We start from the raw sequence: 20070 nt of genomic DNA, 5'->3' as shown, positions 1-20070 counted from the left end.
TCATCAACCCAAGTGTTTCTAGATATCTAAACACTTGGGGAAAGGAGGCCTTTCCCCAGGAAGGAGTGAGGAGGACACACCCCAGCTCCACTGTGACAGAATCCTCTGTCTTAGGAGCACTTCCAGACCTTGCCCTACATAATTCCCCACCTAGCTGTTTATATGAACCTGTTAAAACACGTTTTTGTAATCAGCCGGAAAACATTAATGTTTCTTTGAGTTCTGTAAGCTGCATGGCAAATTAGTAAACTCCAACAAGGTCAGACATTCTGCATACCCTGATGTACTGCAGGCTAGTGGGTCAGATGCTCAGGTAAAACTGCTTGGGGCCTCCTCTTGGCATTCAAAGGCTCAGGCAGATCTGTAGGTTGGTGTTTTTACCTGTGGGACCTGCCACCATACTCAGAGACCTGGTGTCAGAACTCAGGAGAACAAAAGGACATTTGGTCCTGATATCCCTTGCAAATACTGCCGGTTGGTGGTAGAGAGACATGATAAAAGTTCACAGAGGTCTTTTGTGGTGATTGAAGAGAATATCATAAAAACAACAAGTCCCCATTCCCTACCTTCACCCTCCGCACTCAACTTTTCAGACATTCTCTGCCCAGCTGTGGGGTTAACATTTGAGGCCAGGTCTTGAAACAGACAGCAGGTGATCTGCTCTATGCTATTAGATGGGCTGGGTTGGGCTGTTTCTTGCTGTGTTGGTGAGGATCCTGACATTTCTTCCAACCTGTGTGCAGGTGCACATGCAGTCACAACCATGTGTTCATTATCTCCCCTGTAGCCCTTTCATCAGGAATCAAAATTCTTCCCTGGTTATGACATCCCTTTGACCTTGAGCACAAAACCTGAGCTCATGCTGTCTTCTGAGCCACCCAGGAGCTGGCCCCAGCTTCTTACTTACTTACCTTTCACTGGGGTTTGTTTGTCAAGGCAACACTGTGCCTGGATCTCACCCTTCTGATCAAATACCATCTGTGTCCTGTGATGCCACCTTGCTGAAGTTCAGGGTCTGGGAATGTAAAGCAGGAGGGGTTCTCTATTATTTTCTAGCTTTGCATTCCACAGTCTCAGCAGAGGCATCTTCCAGTATGGTATAGCACCATCACAGTTGAGATTGCTTCCTGAGTGTAATGGGAATCAATCCATCAATCTCCCCTGCCTGTGACATCTGATGCAGCCATATGTTAATGGAGCTGGGGGAACAAGAGCACAAGCACATTTTGCAGGCTTGTCTTTCTTTTCTTTTTTCTGTTCTTTTCTTTGATTTTTTAAAATTAAAACCTCCAGAAGAGGACAGAGGATCAGTGGGAGGGTATGCCTAGCTGTAAGGTTTAAATACACACTCAGGTGGGAGTGGGCAGAGAAGCAGAGACAGAAAGATAAAGGCCTTGCTTTGAGGATGCCTGAGACCCTTCTGAAGGGCTCAGAGACCCCATGTGATTCTGATCTTTCTCTATAGACCAGAGAAGCCTGGCTCGGCCCATTTGGTCTGAAAAATAGTTTACTGTAGTTAGCTCCTCCTCTGTGACACTCTGGCTTCCTCTCAATTCCCTCATGCCAGATCTCCATCCCTAAGGAACCCCGGAGGTGGACTGCAGGACTCAGGAAGAGCTAAGGTGGGGCGGGGAGTTGGGCGTGGCCTTGGGAGGCGTGTCCAAGTGGGCGTGGTCTGGGAAATTCCCAGGCTAGGGCGGGAGTGGGCGCTGTGGTCAGCTGAGAAGCGCCTGGCAGGTCGCAAGGCCGCGCATCATCATCCTGCTGCCTGGTCGCCGCCCCCCCCCCCCCCCCCCCCCCGGCTGGTCCCTGGCGGGTGTCCGCATCCAGAGCTTTGGGACAAAATGCCAAAGAAGCAGTGACCTGAGAGGAGCGGATCCCTGTGGCTGGTAAGCCGGGCCTGGGGGGGGGGGGGTGCTGGCTGAGCGCGGCCACTCTCCCGAGAGGACTCCACTCCATCCTGGCAGCGGTTCTCGCTGTAGCCTTCTCCTGGAACCTGCCGCGGGAAGGGTGGCGAAGCTGGGGCGGCCATCCTGTAGGAAGGCTGTCCTGGTAAGGCTTCCTAGGCCCAGGCACACCCTGAGCTGGGGTCACAGGGCGGCAAGGATGGAGGTGGGGGTGGGGAGTGACGGCCAACTCCAGAGGTCACCCCTCTTTTACCAGGATAGTAAAACACAGGCACAGCTGGTTTCAGGTGACCTCCAGTTCAAGTCACCGAGGTAAAACCTATATCCACAGAAGAGGCTCACAAGTGAGCCATGCCTGGTTGGGGTCTCCCTCTGAAGTCACTGTCCTCCTTTGTACTTCTTGTGATGCTTTTCATCTAACCAGGTGCTTCCATAACACTTCATTCATCTACAAGTTCTTCAGCCTAGAAGCAGTGCACCAGACCCTTGATCTTAGAGAACCCGCAGAGAGTCCAGGATGACGCCTCCTGTGGGCATAGAAAGCAATTCTGTGCATTGGGTCTTATTTTTCTGTGTGGGCACGAAGCATGAGCACTTCTATTATGATGTGATTCCATGGGAGGAGGGTGGTTCTCCTCTGCCAGAATAGGAACTGGCTTCATGATGGACTACAACTCAGTGGATTCATGAAGCACCTTAGTCTTTGAGCATTGGCAGTCTGAGAGCAACAGTTTCGCCTTCTCCCTCAGTCAGAGATAAGACAGTGTGCCGGGGCTGTAGCTCTCTGCTACATCACAGTTGTGGGGCAAGTACCATCTGTTGCATAGATTTGTTTTAAATTATCTTATAATTAATCATTAGAGCTGAAAATTTTTTAAAAAGATTTATGTGTCTGTCTTTGTGAGTTTGTGCCATGTGTATACATGTGTCTATGGAGGCCAGAAGAGGACATCAAATCCCCTAGAACTGCAGTAACAGGCAGTTTTGAGACATCTGACATGGGATGGGTACAAGGAGCCAAAGAGGAGTGAGTGCTTTAAAATACCGAGTCATCTTGCTGGGCCAAGAAATAATGCTTTTAAGTCATCTCTCAGGACTTCAGTGATTTACCTTTGTAGAATAGGACCATTCCTGATGGGAATATCTATTGATTTCATGAAGTGTAAATAGTAAAATTTGTTTGCCTAGAATATGTGTGTAGCCAGTCATTGGCAAGATGCCTATGTTTGCCTGAGTGGTAGGTGATAAAAACATGGAATTAGCATTCTTATTTATGTGTTCTCATTGACAATCTGTGAAAGAAAGCCATATCAGTAGAGGTGTTTTCAGGATATGCAATAGGTAAAAAGCTGCTTCAGTGTCTTCTGTGTATGCACTGATGAATACCATATCAAAGCCTCAAGAAAAAGAACGCTACATTCGCATCTTTTGTGTATTATAAGATGGTGTCTGCACATCAGCCTTGCTGTGTGCTGCTTCTGACCTTGGGCAGGATGCTGTACCTGCTTCCTCTTGGAATGATGCAGTCTGCAAGACTCGTGTTTCAGCATGCTGTGCCTAAGAATGGCCACAAATAAACATTAGTTTCCATTCCTTTTTTAAAAAGATAAAATATGGAGATCTTAATGACTTTTAATAAATGCAAAATATGCAGGGTTTAATAGCTTTTGGTAAGTATAAACTATGGATATTTTAATAGCTTTATTGGGTTCCATTTTCCAAAAAATACAGTTCAGCATGGAGCTGCTGCCCTGCATATCAGTCAGTTTCAGATGTAGAAGATATCAGAGGGATATTGTGTGTGTGTGTGTGTGTGTGTGTGTGTGTGTGTGTGTGTGAGAGAGAGAGAGAGAGAGAGAGAGAGAGAGAGAGAGAGAGGGAGGGAAAGAGTGTGTGTAGAGTGTCAGGCAGGCTGTCAGGCCTGGGCCAATTGGCCTTTTGTTTGAACTTTTAATATTTTCTATAACCGTGTATGATGTTGGGGTGGGGTGTGTATCTGGGTGTCAGAGGACAATGGTGCAGAGTAAGGTCTCTCCTTCTACCTTCAAGACTCCTGCGGATAGGCCACAGGTCACCAGGATTACAAAGCCACCTCCTTTATCCCCAAGCCCAATCTGGACTTGTCTTAAGTCTGCTCCCAGGAGACTGTTTCTGTGTCCATCTCTGACTTGTGGGATGTGCCAGGCCCATCTAGGACACCTGTCCACAGTCATCTTGGCTGTTTTTCTTGTGGGACCTGAGGATGATCTTGGCCCTTGAATCTCGATTGCTTGAAATCTTGAGACCCACAGGCTGTGAGCCTCTAGATTTTAATGGCTGCTTCTATTTCTTTAGGGATTACAGAACTATTTAATTTGTTTCCCTGATTTAACTCTGGTAAGTATCTATCTAGAAAATTATCCATATCCTTAAGATTTTCCAAACTGTTGGAGAAGATGCTTTTCCAGTAAGACCTAATGACTTTTACGTTTCCTCGGGACCTGTTCTTAGGTTTCCCTTTTCATTTCTGATTTTGTTAGTGTGGATATTGTCTCTCTGATGTTTATTTAGTTTGGATAAGGTTTTGTCTATCTTGTTGATTTTCTAAAAGAACCAGCTCTTGGCTTGGCTGATTCATTGTCCTGTTGTCTTTGTTCCTAATGAATTGATTTCAGTCCTGAGTTTGATCATTTTCAGTGTCTACTCTTGGGTGTTTGCTTCTTTTTTCTAGAACTTTAAATATAGGTATATATTTAAATTTTTATTATGAGAAATCTACTTTTTTTTTTAATGAACATACTTAGGGCTATGACCCTTCCTCTTAGCACTGATTTCATTGTGTTTCATAGAATTTGGTATGTTGTGCCTTCACTTTTATTTAATTTACAAAGGCTTGATGCCTTTCTTTATTTCTTCTTTGACCTACTGTCCATGAAGTAGAGAGGAAGAAAAAAATATATTGCTCTTGTCCCTACTTCTGAGCTCACCAAAATCATCTCCCTTGCCTGGTGACTCCAGCCAAATCCCCATAGATCATAGTGGAGGATCAGTGGATTTTTTCCTTGGAGATGAAGGCAAACAGAGGGCAGGTTGACGGACATGTTTTAGGAAAGTGTCCTTGGAGATTAACCTAGTGCAGGCTTGAGGAGGCTCCAAGGAAGTCTTGGCCTATCAGATCGAAGGCCATGATAAGTTCAGCTAGTAAAGCTAATTTCCCAGATCAGGTCCTGTGCATGCATAGCAGGCATGCTGAGAACCTCTATAACAGCTGTTGGACCTCGGCTTTCCCATTGGTCAGAGTGCACATGCCTGTGTTTAGATGCGTTGCTTGGCAACAGTTGGATAGAAGTCAGTTGACAGGAGTACCTGTTCTGGCTGGACTCTCTCCTACTGAGCTTGCCTGTGGGTGCTTTGTCCTGGTCTTGCTGGCAGTGGTGACAAGACTCACTTGCAGATCTATATCAGTGTGTTGGTTCTGAGGGTGGCCAAGAGCCAAGAGGGAGGGGAGGGGTCGGGGTGACTTGGGGTGACTGGGGTGACTCGGGGTGGGTGGGTGGGGAGCTCTACCATGAGCTCTTCGTGTTGCTGGAATCGAAGGCCATCTTCCCCTGGATCCTCCACCGGCCATGGGAGGCCATGTCAGAGTGGTACTGGCCTCTCTTCTGCCAGAGAGATCAAAAGCTACAAAGCCTTCAGCAAGATCCACAAGGCTGCTACCCGGGGTGATGTTGCCACAGTAGAGCGCAGACTCATACTTAGGAAAAATGACATCAATGACCGAGACAGCAATGACAGGTGTCTGGGGCTGGGGGTCAGGGGAAAGGGGCAGGCTGGGAGGCAGGTGGAGAAAGAAATGTGTCAGCTTCCCTAAGTGGCCCCAGTGTCTAGGAGTAGGAGGAACTGCCAATGTTCGCAGGGCTACTGACTAGTATGCTGACCTTTGTCGCTAAGATTTCATGGTAATCTCAGTGCTTGGCAGTTATTCCACTGCTCTGGGAAGTGGGGTGGGGGAAGGGCGGAAGGCCCTGCTGACCTAGAGCTGTTCACCACAAAAAGCCACTGGTTCTTGAATTCATTAATGTTGTAGTATCCAGACCTCCTCTTTTCTGTGACTGATGTACCTGTTTCTCTCCCAGGCACTATAGTAGGTTGGCCTCATTTTCATTCACATGTCCTTCAGTTTATTATATACACAAATAAATAGACATAATCATTTTAGTTGCAGTTTGCTGAAAATAAGATACAGACTGTATATCTTTCAAATATGGGTTTTCTTTCCATTTATGCAAGTTTTCCTTAAAGAGGTTTCATGGCTGGAGTCATAATAGTGAGCAGGAAAATATAACTTTAAAAGTGAAAAGCTGTCCATTTAATTTGATATTGGCAGTTGGTTTGTTGCATGTTGATTTTATTATGTTTGGGTATGGGCCTTGAATTCCTGATCACTTCAGTATTTTTAACATGAAGGGGTGATAAATTTTGTCAAATGTATTTTCAGAATCTATTGAAATGACCATTAATTTTTTCTTTGACTTTCTTATATAGTTATTGAATTTTCATGTATTGAACCAACCTTGCATCCCTGGGATGAAGCCTGCTTGGTCATGCTGAATGATGACTTTGATGTGTTCTTAGATTCGGTTTGCTAGTATTTTATTGAGTACTTTTTCATTGATGATCATAAGTCAAATTGATCTAATGTTCTCTTTCTTTCTTTGCGTCCTTGTTTCGTTTATGTATCAGAATAATTTTGGCTCTACAGAATTAATTAGGTAGTGTTCTTTCTGTGTTAATTTTGTGGAATAGTCTGAAGAGTGTTGGCATTAACTTTTCTTTGAAGGTCTGATAGAATTCTGCCCAGAAGCCATCTGGCCTTAGGCTGTTTTTGTTTGCCAGTTTTTTAATGACATCTTCTATTTCCTTAGGAGATATGGGCCTGTTTAGTTAGTTTACATGCTCTTGATTTAACTTTCGTATGTAGTATCTGTTTAGAAAAATCATCCATATCATGTAGATGTTCCAGTTTTGTTGTGTATAGGCTTTTGCAGTATGATATGATCAGTTTTTATGGTGTTTTTATTAGATATTTTCTTTATTTACATTTCAGTGATAGCCCCTTTCCTGGTTTCCCCTCTGAAAACACCCCACCCAAATCCCCTCTCCCCTGCTCACCAACACACCCACTCCTTCTTCCCTGTCCTGAAATTCCCCTATTCTTGGGCATCTAGCCTTCTAAGGACTAAGGGCCTCTCCTCCCTTTGATGTCCAATAAGGCCATACTCTGCTACATATTCAGGTAGAGCCATGAGCACCTCAATCTATAGTCCTTGATTAATAGTTTAGTCCCTGGAAGGTCTGTGGGGGTAGTGGTTGGTTAATATTGCTGTTCCTACTATGGGGCAGGAATCTCCTCTCAAGCTCCATTGGGGAATTTGTGTTTAGTCCAATGGTTGGCTAAGAGCACCAACCTGTATTTGTCAGGTGCTGGCAAAGACTCTCAGTACACAGCTATATCAGGCTCCTGTCAGCAAGTGCTTGTTGGCATCCACAATAGTGTCTCTGAATGGCCTTTCCTTCAGTCTCTGCTCCACAATTTGTTTCTCTGTATCTCCTACCATGGGTATTTTGTTCCCCTTTAAGAAGGACCAAAGTATCCACACTTTGGTCTTCTATCTTCTTGGGCTTCATTTTGTCTGTTAATTGCACATTGGGTATTCTAAGCTTCTGGGCTTAAGCTTCTAAGCTTATCAGTGAGTGCATGCAATGTGTGTTATTTTGTGATTGGGTTACCTCACTCAGGATGATATTTTCTAGTTCTTTCCATCTGCCTAAGAATTTCATGAATTCATTGTTTTTAATAGCTGAATAGTACTCCATTTTATAAATGTACCACATTTTCGGTATCTATTCCTCTGTTGAGGTACATCTGGGTTCTTTTCAGCTTCGGGCTATTATAAATAAGGCTGCTATGAACATAGTGGGCATGTATCCTTATTATTTCTACTTCCATTTTTAGGTCCTGGATGGTTTTGTTCACTTCTTCACTTGTTTGTTGGTCTTTTCCTATAATTCTTTAAGGGATTTTTGTGTTTCTTCTGTAAGGGCTTCTACCTATTTACCCGTGTTCCCCGGCATTTCTTTATGGGAGTTATTCATGTCAATCTTGAAGTCCTCTATCAGCATCATGAGCTGAGACTTTAAATCCAAATCTTGTTTTTGCAGTGTGCTGAGTATCCAGGACTGGGTTCAGATGATGCCATATCGACTTGGTTTCTGTTGGTCATGTTCTTGTGTTTGCATTTTGCCATATTGTTGTCTCTCAAGTTAGCTGGTCTTGCTGTCTATGACTGTGGTTTGTATGTCTGCAAGCCTGTGTCAGTACTCCTGGGAGACCAGTTCTCTCTCTGGGGGAATTTAGGTATGGAGAAGTGTGGTACAGGTTTAGCTCATGGGTAGAGACAGAAACCAGAATGATTCTGTCCATAGTTGATCCTTGGTTCCTGTGTCCTGATGGCTTTGAGCAGGCCGCTCTTTGGCCAGGAATTTGAAGAGAAGTAGTGGTCTTACCTGTTAACTCAGGTGGGTAGGCACTCCTAGGAGATTGGGTCTCTATTGCTGGGATTTGTGGATGTAGCTCTGTGGCCCAGGATCAGCTCTGGGCACAGACAGAAATCAGAAGACACCTGTCCTAGGCTGCCCCTAGGATCTTGTGTTGTAAGGGTTTCAGGCAGGCTCCTCTGAGCAGCATGGGTGGTCATACGTGTGTCCCCAGTCATGTCTACACTTCTGGGAGTCTAGCTATCTCCCTGTGTCACCTGGGTATGGAACTCTATGGCAAAGGATGATCTGTTGATTTTTTGAATTTCCTCATTTTCTGTTTTTATGTCTCCCTTTTCATTTGGGTGCTGTCTCTGGGCCCTTTTGATAGCTTGGCTAGGTGTTTTTCTATCTTTTTGATTTTCTAAAAGAACCAGCTCTTGGTTTTGTTGATTATTTGTAACATTCAGACAGGGCTAATATTCAAAATATATAAAGAACTCAAGAAGCTAACCACCAAAAACAAAAAACAAAACAAAAAAAAAAAACCAAAAAAAAACCCCAACCTAAACAAAAACAAACAACCTAAGTGAGGATGCTTCAATCCTACCCGTGAAGCAGAAGAAAGCATTCATGTGAGGTAAAGAACTAAACAGAATTCACAACAAAGATATCTCAAATGGCCAAGAAGAACTTACAGAAATGTTCAAATTCCTTAGTCATCAGGGAAATGCACATCAAAATGACCCTAAGATATTATAGTATACCAATCAGAATCGCTAAGATCAAAAACTCTTGTGACCGCACACACTGGTAAGGATGTAGACAGAGAGGAGCACTCCTCCATTGCTGATGTGATGGCATACTGGTACAACAGCTTTGGAAATAAATCTGGAGGATGCTCAGAAAATTGTAAATATATCTACCTGAAGACCCAGCTATACCACTCTTGAGCACATATCCAAAAGATGCCCCACAGGGGCATGTGTTCCACTACGTTCATAATGGCCTTTTTGTGATAGCTGGAAGTTGGAAACTTGTGGTTTATTTACAAAATTTACAAAATTTACTTACTTAGCTATTAAGAATGAGAACCTCTTGAGTTTTATAGGTACTTGCACATAGATGGAACTAGACATTATCCTACTGGATGAATTAACTCTGACCAAAAAGGACATGTATGGTATGTATTCACTAATAAATGGATATTAGCCAAAAAATGTACAGAATCCCCAGGATATAATCCTCAGAACTCAAGAATCTTAACAAGATAAGGGCCTAAGTGAGGATGCTTCAATCCCACCTGTGAAGCAGAAGAAAGCATTCATATGGGGCAGAGAGAGGGAGAGACCTGGGTGGGAGAGGGGAGAAGGGAAAAGGGAACATGATCAGGTATTGTAGGTTGGGGTTGGGGGGAAGAAGACAGAATCCCTGAGGGCTAGCAGAAAGAATGGAAAGAATTAATATGAGGAGGTAGGAGTGGGAAGTACTCCATTAATTTACCAGAGACCTGGGAGACAGGAGTCCAGCATGGCTGCTTTGTGAGAGGCACAGCAGCTGAGTCAGATGCAGATATTTACACCCAACCAATGAACAGGAGGAGCTGAGGGCCTCTGTGGTGGAATTAGAATAAAGCTGGAAGAAGCTGAGGAGGAGTAATACTTCATAGGAAGACCAGCAGTCTAACCTGGTCTCATCTGATCTGGACCCCCGAGATCTCTCAGGTTCTGAGCCACCAATACACCAACTGATATGAAGCCCCTGACACATATTTACCTTTCATTGTGCTGGGTAAATGCCTAATTTTGTAAGTCCATATATGAATACCAGCAGTTTGAAAATCGACATGGTATATTCAATCCAACTTTATTCTCTCTTATGGAGAGAGTACAATATATAATATTGTATATATTATTCATTGGCCATTGTGAAACTCATATTTCTGGTACAATTTGGATTTTATCCGTAAAATCAATTACTCATCATGAAACTTAAGTTTAAGGCTTAAAGTTCTAGCTTATAGTTCATTATAATGGGGAAATCAGAGACATGATCTGGTCGTACCACATCCACAGTCAAGAAAGGAATGAAACAAAACCACCCAGTGTCTTCTTTTTATTGATTTTTTATTGGTTGTTTTATGTGCATTTCAAATGTTATCCCCCTTCTCAGTGTTTCCTCCACAACTCCCTTATCCAGCTCCCTCCCCTTCTTCTCTGAGTGTGCTCCCCCAGCCACCCACCCACTCCTGCCTCACAGTCCTGCCATTCCACTCCGCTTGGCTATCTAATCTCGACAGAACCAAGGGCTTCTCCTTCCTTTGATTACAATCCTCTGCTACATGTGCAGCTGGAGCCATGGGTCCTTCGATGTATAAGGGACAAAGATATGGGGAGAGACCAAAGGAAAAGCCATACCAAGACAGTCTCCACCTAGGGATCCATCCCATCTACAGACACTAAACCCAGATACTTGCTAATTTAACATTTGTTGACAGGGGCCTCATTTATCTATCCTCCTGACAGTCTCTGCCAGAGCTTGACCAATACAGATGGTGAAGCTCTCAGCCAAGCATCAGAACACAGTGGTCTCCATTAGGTTAGGGGAAGAACTCACTGGAAGACACACACACACACACACGACATATAAAAACCCTCATACGACCCTGCTATACCACTCCTGGGCATATAGCCAGAGGATTCCCTGGCATGCAATAAGGACACATGCTCCACTATGTTCATAGCAGCCTTATTTATAAAAGACAGAAGCTGGAAAGAACCTGGATGGCCCTCAATGGAGGAATGGATACAGAAAATGTGGTATATTTATACAATGGAATACTACTCAGCAATTAAAAACAATGGATTCATGAAATTTTTAGGCAAATGGTTGGAACTGGAAAATATCATCCTAAGTGAGGTAAACCAGTCACAAAAGAAAACACATGGAATACAATCACTGAGAAGTGGATATTAATTAGCTCAGAAGCTCTGAATACTCAAGGCACAATTAGCATACCAAATGATTCCCAAGAAGAAGGAAGGAGAGGGCCCTTTCATGGAAAGGCTTGATCCAGCATTGTAGGGGAGGACCAGGACAGAGAAATGGGAGGGGGTGATTGGGGAATAGGTGGAGAGAAAAGAGCTTATGGGACATATAGGTAGGGGGCAATGGGAAAGGGGAAAGCATTTGGAATGTAAACAAAGAATATAGAAAATAAAAAATAAACACCCTCATACACACTCAAAAACTCACACACACACGAAAATGATTTCAGTCCAAAGAATCAGACTAGAGTAGTACCAAATACTAAAGTAAAGGTTTGCAGTTAAGTTCATGTATTCTTTTGTTAATGTAATTTCCTCACATTATGGGAAGAGAATGATTACAGAGAAGTTATTAATTTATATCTCATATGACTTGCTAATAAAACAACTGTAAGTGCAGTCTTACTGATTTCTTGATTTATGTTTGTGAGTGATAAGATTGTTAATTAAATTTATTAAAATGCCCACAAATTTAAATATAAATGAATTCCTAAACTTTATTCTTTTTACTCAGTAGTTCACCAAATCACTTTGTTTCTCTTATTAAGCACACTCATTCTATGGGCTGTAAATGCCTCTCATCCTTAACGTGTGCAGATTTTCCTGTGCTGAGTAGAAAGTCTAGAGATATAGTACATTCAAACAATGTAACACCAGACAGATATTAAAAACAATGACTTCTTGAAATCTGAAGGCAATGGCTAGATCTAGAAAATAGCATCCTGAGTGAGGTTTCTCAGTCATAAAAGATCACACATGGTGTGTACTCACTGATCAGTGATATTAGGCAAAGAGCATGGAATACCCACGATTCAGCTCATGGACCACATGAAGCTCAAGAGGAATGAAGACCAAAGAGGATAGATACTTCAGTCCTACTTAGAAGGGGGGTCTCAAGTCCACTAGAAACTTGACCTATTTAGTTTTAAATTGCATTTCTGAAATTAGGAAGTTGTAACAAGTAACTACTTTGAAGAATTATGCCCTGTCTAAAACTATTATCAATTAATTGAAATATTAGCCAAGTGAAAGTTCTCATTTCTTCACATTGTACAAATCAAAATAATGAAAAAATTATCCTCATTTTAGTCCTGGTATTTCTTTTGCCAAAGATTTAGAAATTAACAAAATAGTTTCAGATATAATTTGCTGTTGTCATATTTTTTCACATTTTGAATATTTAAATATTATAACTAGAACTCCCAGAATTCTTTTGAATATATCACATATGATTTACTGTAAGCACAGTTGGGTATGGTTCCTGCACACTTTATGAAGTATGTAATCTAAAACCTGCTATCAGGTAAAGCGTAATACATCAGGAGTTATAATTCATATCCTAATGTAAAGTTCTCAAAGTGTGAGAAGAACAGGGTCATAAGCCAACCAGAGTGTGTTCACTTGTGTAGTCATGTACCAGTGGTCTACAGTGGGAAGATTGCAAGTTAGCAGCTCCTGAGACACATTGTGAATTCAAGACCAGCCTGAATTCTGTAACAAGACTATGCCTCAAAGAAAAATATCCAAACATCTAATTGCTGAGCAATTTCATGGTAGAAAAAGCTGTAAATCCTTTGCATGATGTTTTTCAATAATCCTACTATGACTTGTGAGATGAGCTTATTTTGATTCCCTTTTTATTGATGAGGGTCTTGGGTATGCAGAGAATAAAGCAGTGAGTAGCTACAGAGTTCAAAGAAGGAGACAAATCCAAATTGAGAGTTCTAATTTAGAAAGGTTACTTTGGCCAACTGTGCTGCACAGTTTATGTCAACTTGACACAAGCAAAAGTCATCTGAGAGGAGGGAAGGTCAACTGAAAAATTTCTCCATAAGATCTGGTTGTAGGTAATCTTCTAGGGCATTTTCTTAATTGGTGATTGATGGTGTAGGACCCTGCCCATTGTGGGTGATGCCATCCCTGGGCTGGTGGTTCTGGTTTCCACAAGAACTCAGTCTCAGGAAGAGATGGAGAACAGGCTAGTAAGCAGCACTCCTCCATGGCTTACCATAATCAGCTCCTGCCTACAGGTTTCTCCCTGTTTGAGTTTCTAACCTCACAGCTTTTACAGATGAACTGTTTTCTGGAACTGTGTGTGATATAAGCCCATTCATCCCCAAGTTGTCTTGATCATGATGTTTCATCACATAATGGAAATCCTAAATATGACAGCTTGGTACTAGCTTAGAGGGGCAGTGCTATGACATAGGTGACCATTTTTTGGGGTGGGGTGGGGAGGATTTTGGAAGGACACTGGAATATTGTGCAAGAAATACCACTGAGTTTTCAGTGCTTGCTGAGCTGTTCTTTAGGAGCTTCCTAATTAAGAAGGTTGAAGGTAATTCCGGAGATGGAGGCCTGGCTTGGGAAGCTTCAGAGGAATGATGAAAGATTCTATCAGGGCCATTTCTATTTTCCTCTCCATGTTGCTTTGGTTATGTTGTTTCATTGCAACAATGGAAAAGTATTTAACATATTGGGCGTTCAGCTCAGTGATAGCATCCTTGCCTCCCATACAGAAATATATATGTCATGATTCCAATATTGGAGGCAAAAACATTTATTTGAATTGGATGCCCAAAGTTAGTGAGAATTACATGAACAACTGTGGCTTTTGACCTAGTTTTGTAAAAAATTCTTAAAAAGTTTTCATTTTCACAGAACTATTCTGCACTATGCCTGTGCATACGGCCATCCCAATGTAGTTGCCCTCCTGATAGAGTGGAATTGTGACATTGATCTCCGTGACAGTGACAACAGAACAGCACTAATTAAGGTAGAAAGCAGCCAACAGTTTCAGTGTGACACATATTGGATGGGAATTCTTGGAATAAACATGATCTCAGATATATGCAAATAATTAGTGAAACCTATGACATTTTTGCTTTTCTCATCTTTCCAATCTGTTTCTTGATCCAATGCCCCAGGCTTCACAGTTCAAGCACGAAGACTGTGTGGCTATGTTATTAGAACACGGTGCTGACCCAAATGCTATGGACAACACTGGGAGCACCGCACTGCACTATGCTGTTTGGCATAACAGCACCTCAATGACAGCCAAACTGCTGGCACACAATGCCGACTTCAGTATAAAAAATGAGGTAAAGAAGACACGGCTTTGATTTACAGATTATTTCCTACATACTTTAAAATATTACATTGGGATCCTGATACAGCTTTGACCTAAGAATCTCTCAAACGCTAAATGTAATAAATGGATTTTATAAGACTTATCTAGATGAGCCAGCTTTTATGGGAGGTCCTTCTTCCCAAGCTTTCCTTCCCCCAAAACACTGCATGATCTCTCTCCTTTACTCTTCTGAGGAACAATCTAAAGAGAATTATTACCTCCATCCACGGCAATTCTGAAGAAATTTGCAATTTCCTTAAGGGTACTCTCTTAATTGTAGCCTTTTGGGAATCATGTTGTCTTATACTTCCAATATATCAGATAAATAAACTTCAATAAGATACAAGGTTTCTATATTATAAGTGTCTAAATTATGAATCTTTCTGTCAGTTTACTCCACATGGTATCTATCTCAGCATGTCAGTTCATTTCATAGATCTCTAATATCATGGGCCTTTCAGTTGTAATTAGGTAACCACAGAGTTGGTTTGTCCCTTAGTTCATGAGACAGAATGTTGTACAGTCAAGGATGGCCTTGAACTTTTTATGTAATGAGGATGACATAAAACTTGTATATTCCTGGACCTCTGAAGTGATGGACTTTTGGTAATTCACCACTGTGCCTGTCCTATAAAACCTCATATTTCACTTTGATATTCATTTCCAATGAAATACTTATTTCAGTGAAATAAAGCAAGTGTTGGAGAAGTTATTCAGGGGTGTTGTCCATTTACTACATTTTATGCTGATTGTCATTACAGCTTTATTATGAAGAACTTGCAAGGAGAAAAGCCTAATTCCACAAATTTAAATCATCGTAGAAAAGTTTTCAGTATTTTCCTTGAGAGATTACTTAAATTGCAACTCTAGCACAGGGCATAATATAATCCTTCATATTCTCCCAGAATATCAAGTCTAACATGAATTTCATGTTCATTTGTTATAGAAATAGTATTAACATTAGTGCAATATGTCCAGTATGGAAAAAATACTGTGACATGCCATCCTTTCTACACTGTGCTTTTGTAGCAAATATTCTCTGCCTCAGTGACTTGGAGTTCATGGCATTTCAGAAGCATTTGCATTCCCACAGGCTCTGGAAGAAACTATTTAGACTCTACTCATGGTATCAGGAACCCATGGCAGACATTCTGTTTCACATGGTTCACTAAGATTTAAGTTATGAATTAAATGAGATAGGTGTCAAAGGTACTCTGATGGCTTATGAAGAATGGATCTGTGTGAGAGCACTGTGTGTGAGAGTGTCAAGGATGTAGATAACTGCACCTCAGACTATGTGAGCTCTACTGTGTCTTCACATGATTGTCTGTTGATAAATAGGTTCTCAGAGTTAAAAGTTATTATTGTTTTATAGGATAGCTTTACACCACTTACACTGGCTCGAATGAAAAATGACAACCTGGCAAAACTTTTAGAAGACCAGAAAGAAAAGATAAAGGAACTTGATGAATTAGAAAGGTGAGGTTATTAATTCTTTTATTTTTTATGTTTTTATGGGATTCTATAGTGTGTACCATCCCTGAAGCCCTGTTGCTGGAGTTTCTAATCCTATTAAATAGGTATAAACCCCCACATCATATAGATATTGTAATTATAAGCTGTATTCCTAGATTGGGCAGTTCTAGCACTGTACTATCTTATTCACAAGCTGTGAGAGTCCTTGCTTCTTGAGGTTTCTCCTGGCCAGGAGCTCCTGATTCATGGTGTCATCTCCTCTCTTCCTCCTCTTCCTCCATCCTCCCTTCTCCCTCACCTTCCTCTTGTCCTCCTACCTAACTTGCCCCAGTATTGAGTCTCCCTTCCTACCTTTCTCCTTCACTGCCCATTCACTGACTTAGCCTTTTTGTAAGTATAGATTTTGAAGTTTATGTTTTAATATTTCATTAAAAATTGAGATCTTAAACATTTATTTTTAAAAATATGTCTCTTATATTAATTTCTTTAAAAATGCTATATTAAATGAAAGTACATTTTGAAAAAAATTTCTTCCCTTCAGTGACTGGTTTCTTCAAATATTTTCGTTATCTTTGCTAGTGAATCCCTAAAATTCTCAACATTCACAAGTTTGGCAAATGGGGATTGCCTTAAAACTTGATCAGCCTCAGTTAGTAAATAAGACAGTAAACAGGGCAGCCACAGACAACACTACATAGAAACTCAAGTCTGTCTTCACACACATGCTCACACGCATACACACACACACACACACATACATACACACACACACTTGTATGTCTGCAATTACCCAGTCATGCATATTCAACACATGTAAATACACCCATGTGTGCCCCCCCACACACACACATACACACACTCTATTGGTCATTGAACCTATCTTTATTTCAATAATGTGTGCCTTAATAGGTTGTATAAGTTGAGCATTTAAATATGAAAACTATTAGAGAAACATATTTAGTCCTGCTTAAAAAGAAGCAGGACTCTGCTTTTCTTCCAAGGATTTCTACTTCATTGTAGTCACATAGGAAGTTTTTAGTATTTTCTAATTTATGTGGACTGGAATTGGTAGGTCATATATAGAAAAGCTGAATGCAGTTTGTAAATTTCATGTTTTGATAACCCCTATAGCTCCCCTAGAAAAATAACATATCCATTTATTCTTTTTTTTCACAATTTTTTATTCGATATATTTTTATTTACATTTCAAATGATTTCCCCTTTTCTAGCCCCCACTCCCCGAAAGTCCCATAAGCCCCCTTCTCTCCCCCTGTCCTCCCACCCACCCCTTCCCACTTCCCCGTTCTGGTTTTGCCAAATACTGCTTCACTGAGTCTTTCCAGAACAAGGGGCCACTCCTCCTTTCTTCTTGTACCTCATTTGATGTGTGGATTATGTTTTGGTACAACCACTCTGGAAATCAGTCTGGCGGTTCCTCCGAAAACTGGGCTCCTCCCTCCCAGAAGATCCTGCTATACCACTCCTGGGCATATACCCAGAGGATTCCCCACCATGTAATAAGGGGAGGGAATACTATGTTCATAGCAGCCCTATTTATAATTGCCAGATGCTGGAAAGAACCCACATATCCATTTATTCTTAAATTTCCTATACTTTATCTTGCAGTTTGTTTCAACTGTTTCATGGGGCTCACTGTACCCTTTTGAGACCAAATGAAGGCATGAGTGCTTTTTAGATGCATGCTTGATTTGAAATGATGATGGCTAATTCTATGCTGCAAAGCTTAGTTCTGCACCAATGACAGGGATGGTTTTCAGACCATTTTCAGTTCAGGTATCAAAATTATGTGAGTCAGTAACTGGATACTAGTACAGCCTACAGATGGTGATTTTGGAAAAGTTTTAGTCTTCCCTTCGGCCAGTGGACAGACAAGGGTTCCAGGCACCCTCCTGTTTCTGTCTCCCCAGTGCTGGATTCCTAGTGCACACCAGACCACCACATTTGGCTATGTTTTGTCCCCCACAACTTCTGACAAATCAAACTGAGAGCCTCACACTTGCAACTTAGGGACTTAACAACTGAACAGTTGTGTGAGTCCATGTCTTTTTAGATTTTGAAAATAAAAGTGATTTCTACAAGATTCCTCAGCACTGAAGATGCTGTGGTAAGAGAAACTGGGAATTTGGGCTGTGAGATACTTTCTCAAGTAAAACTAGTTGAAAATGTCACATGATTAGGTATAATTTTTACTAAAGTGGGATGGTAATTTATTGTCATCTTCTATTATTTCGTTTAAATCTACTTGAAGATGAAAAGTTATTTTCATAGTGTAGTATGAAATAAATTATGATTCTAGAATTTCTGAGTATGAATTCAAATCTGTCACATATTCACATGGCTTTTTCTATGTTTCTCAAAATTATCTGACATATATTGGAATTAAAACAAATTTACAGCAAGTCCAATGCTTAGAAAAATGCACAGCAATTACATAGGAAGGCCTAAGAACAGCTAAGCCTTTCCATTCTTAAAGGTATTTGACTCATATAAAGAGCACAGTGGTGTTAATAAGACAGGTTTTACTAAATATGAGACTCCGTTTTGCTGAGAATGACATTGGAAATGTTGGTATATTTACCTCTACGAAACAAAGCATACTATATTATATTGTCCCCTTATCTTAACTGTTACAATACTTGATCAAAATTTATTATTTTAAAAATTATTAATATCGTCATTATTTTAAAATGATGCAAATGTTTGTGCTTGTATTTGAGTATGCACACATGAGTGCAGGTGGCTGAAGAATGCACAGGCATTGTATGTCTCTGGATCTGGAGTTAGTTGGTTATGAGTCACACAGCATGGGTTCTGGCTGTTGAGCTCAACTCCTGTGCAGAAGCAGTATCTGCTGTTAATTGGAGCCGTGTCTCCAGTTGTAATTTCCATCTTTTATGATTTTAGTAGTGGTATAAATTGTATATCAATGTTCCTCTTCTTGTCTACAGCTTCTTTCCTTTGCAGAAAATCATTTTATTTGTAATACCTGGTAAGTTTTATGGATAGAGAAAATAAACATTTTTTGTGTTTTATTTTACAAGTTTAATATTCATCTGAAAGTATTTCATTTTTTGTAGGTCTTCAAAGAAAACTTCCAATGAAAAAGAAGAGGTATGCAAAAATTAATTTCAAATCATATTTATTAAGATACAGTATAAAAATCAAAGTAATACATAATAAATGGACTTAGAAATATAGTATAAAATAAAATAAAAATTAAGATTCTTTTGTTATATTCAAATATTTCTTTCCAAAATAGTTTTAAAAGTCACCAATAGTAAAGGTGTCTTTCCTTTCAAAATCTGGTCTTTCAGAAGCATTTTGCTTGTTACTTATGTAAAACACGGGTCTCTTCTTTATAGTGTATGGGGTACCCAACATGACAATATCTGAAATTGCTATTATTCATTTTATAGGTCAAAGAACAAGGAAATCCTATGCTTGACCTTAAGGAACTAATATCATGTGAGGGAAACTCAAAGGACTGTGAGCAGTACAGTTGTGACACTATTTTGCATTTTATTGAAGAGCTCATGAGGCAGAGAAAAGGTAGGAGTTCTGCATGCAGCCCCTGTGTGTGCTATTGATGAGGGTGAATTGCCCAAACATAGGCATGCTTGATATCAAAGAACAGAAAGCTAGTCTCAGCAGGAGCTGCCAGCAAGCCTTCAGAGCTTCAGTGAGCGAGCTTGACACCATGGCCTTGGGGTTGTTACATTAGACTCATGTGTTTCAACAAAATGGAACAGGCCAGTCAGCCAATACATTAAATTGGTGGGGTGTGCCTTTTCGTTACTTCTTATTGGTTTGTTTGATTTTTTTTGGGAGGGAGTGTTATTCTCTCTCTCTCTCTCTCTCTCTCTCTCTCTCTCTCTCTCTCTCTCTTCCTTTGTTCCTTCCTTCCTTCCTTTCTCTCTCTTTCTTTTTCTTTTATTATTTGTATTTTCCTTAATTTTTTATTAGATATTTTCTA

At 40.9% G+C, this 20070-nt stretch overlaps 1 protein-coding gene across 1 annotated transcript in view; it reads left to right on the top strand.

Annotated features, from left to right (window-relative positions):
- Positions 1 to 1800: 1800 nt before the first annotated feature.
- The window catches only part of LOC127664873 (ankyrin repeat domain-containing protein 26-like), a 143584-nt gene continuing 125314 nt past the window's right edge, over positions 1801 to 20070 (top strand). The window contains exons 1-6 of the mRNA XM_052157112.1: positions 1801 to 1889; positions 14132 to 14246; positions 14398 to 14571; positions 15976 to 16079; positions 19175 to 19208; positions 19514 to 19646. Of these exons, the coding sequence (XP_052013072.1) occupies positions 14431 to 14571; positions 15976 to 16079; positions 19175 to 19208; positions 19514 to 19646 (412 nt within the window). The 5' untranslated portion in view covers positions 1801 to 1889; positions 14132 to 14246; positions 14398 to 14430. The remainder of the gene's footprint in view (positions 1890 to 14131; positions 14247 to 14397; positions 14572 to 15975; positions 16080 to 19174; positions 19209 to 19513; positions 19647 to 20070) is intronic.

Source organism: Apodemus sylvaticus, chromosome 14 (assembly GCF_947179515.1).
Source record: "Apodemus sylvaticus chromosome 14, mApoSyl1.1, whole genome shotgun sequence".
NCBI lineage: Eukaryota > Metazoa > Chordata > Mammalia > Rodentia > Muridae > Apodemus > Apodemus sylvaticus.
Note: the sequence above shows the minus strand (reverse complement) of the source record. Positions and strands in the feature narration are given on the sequence as shown.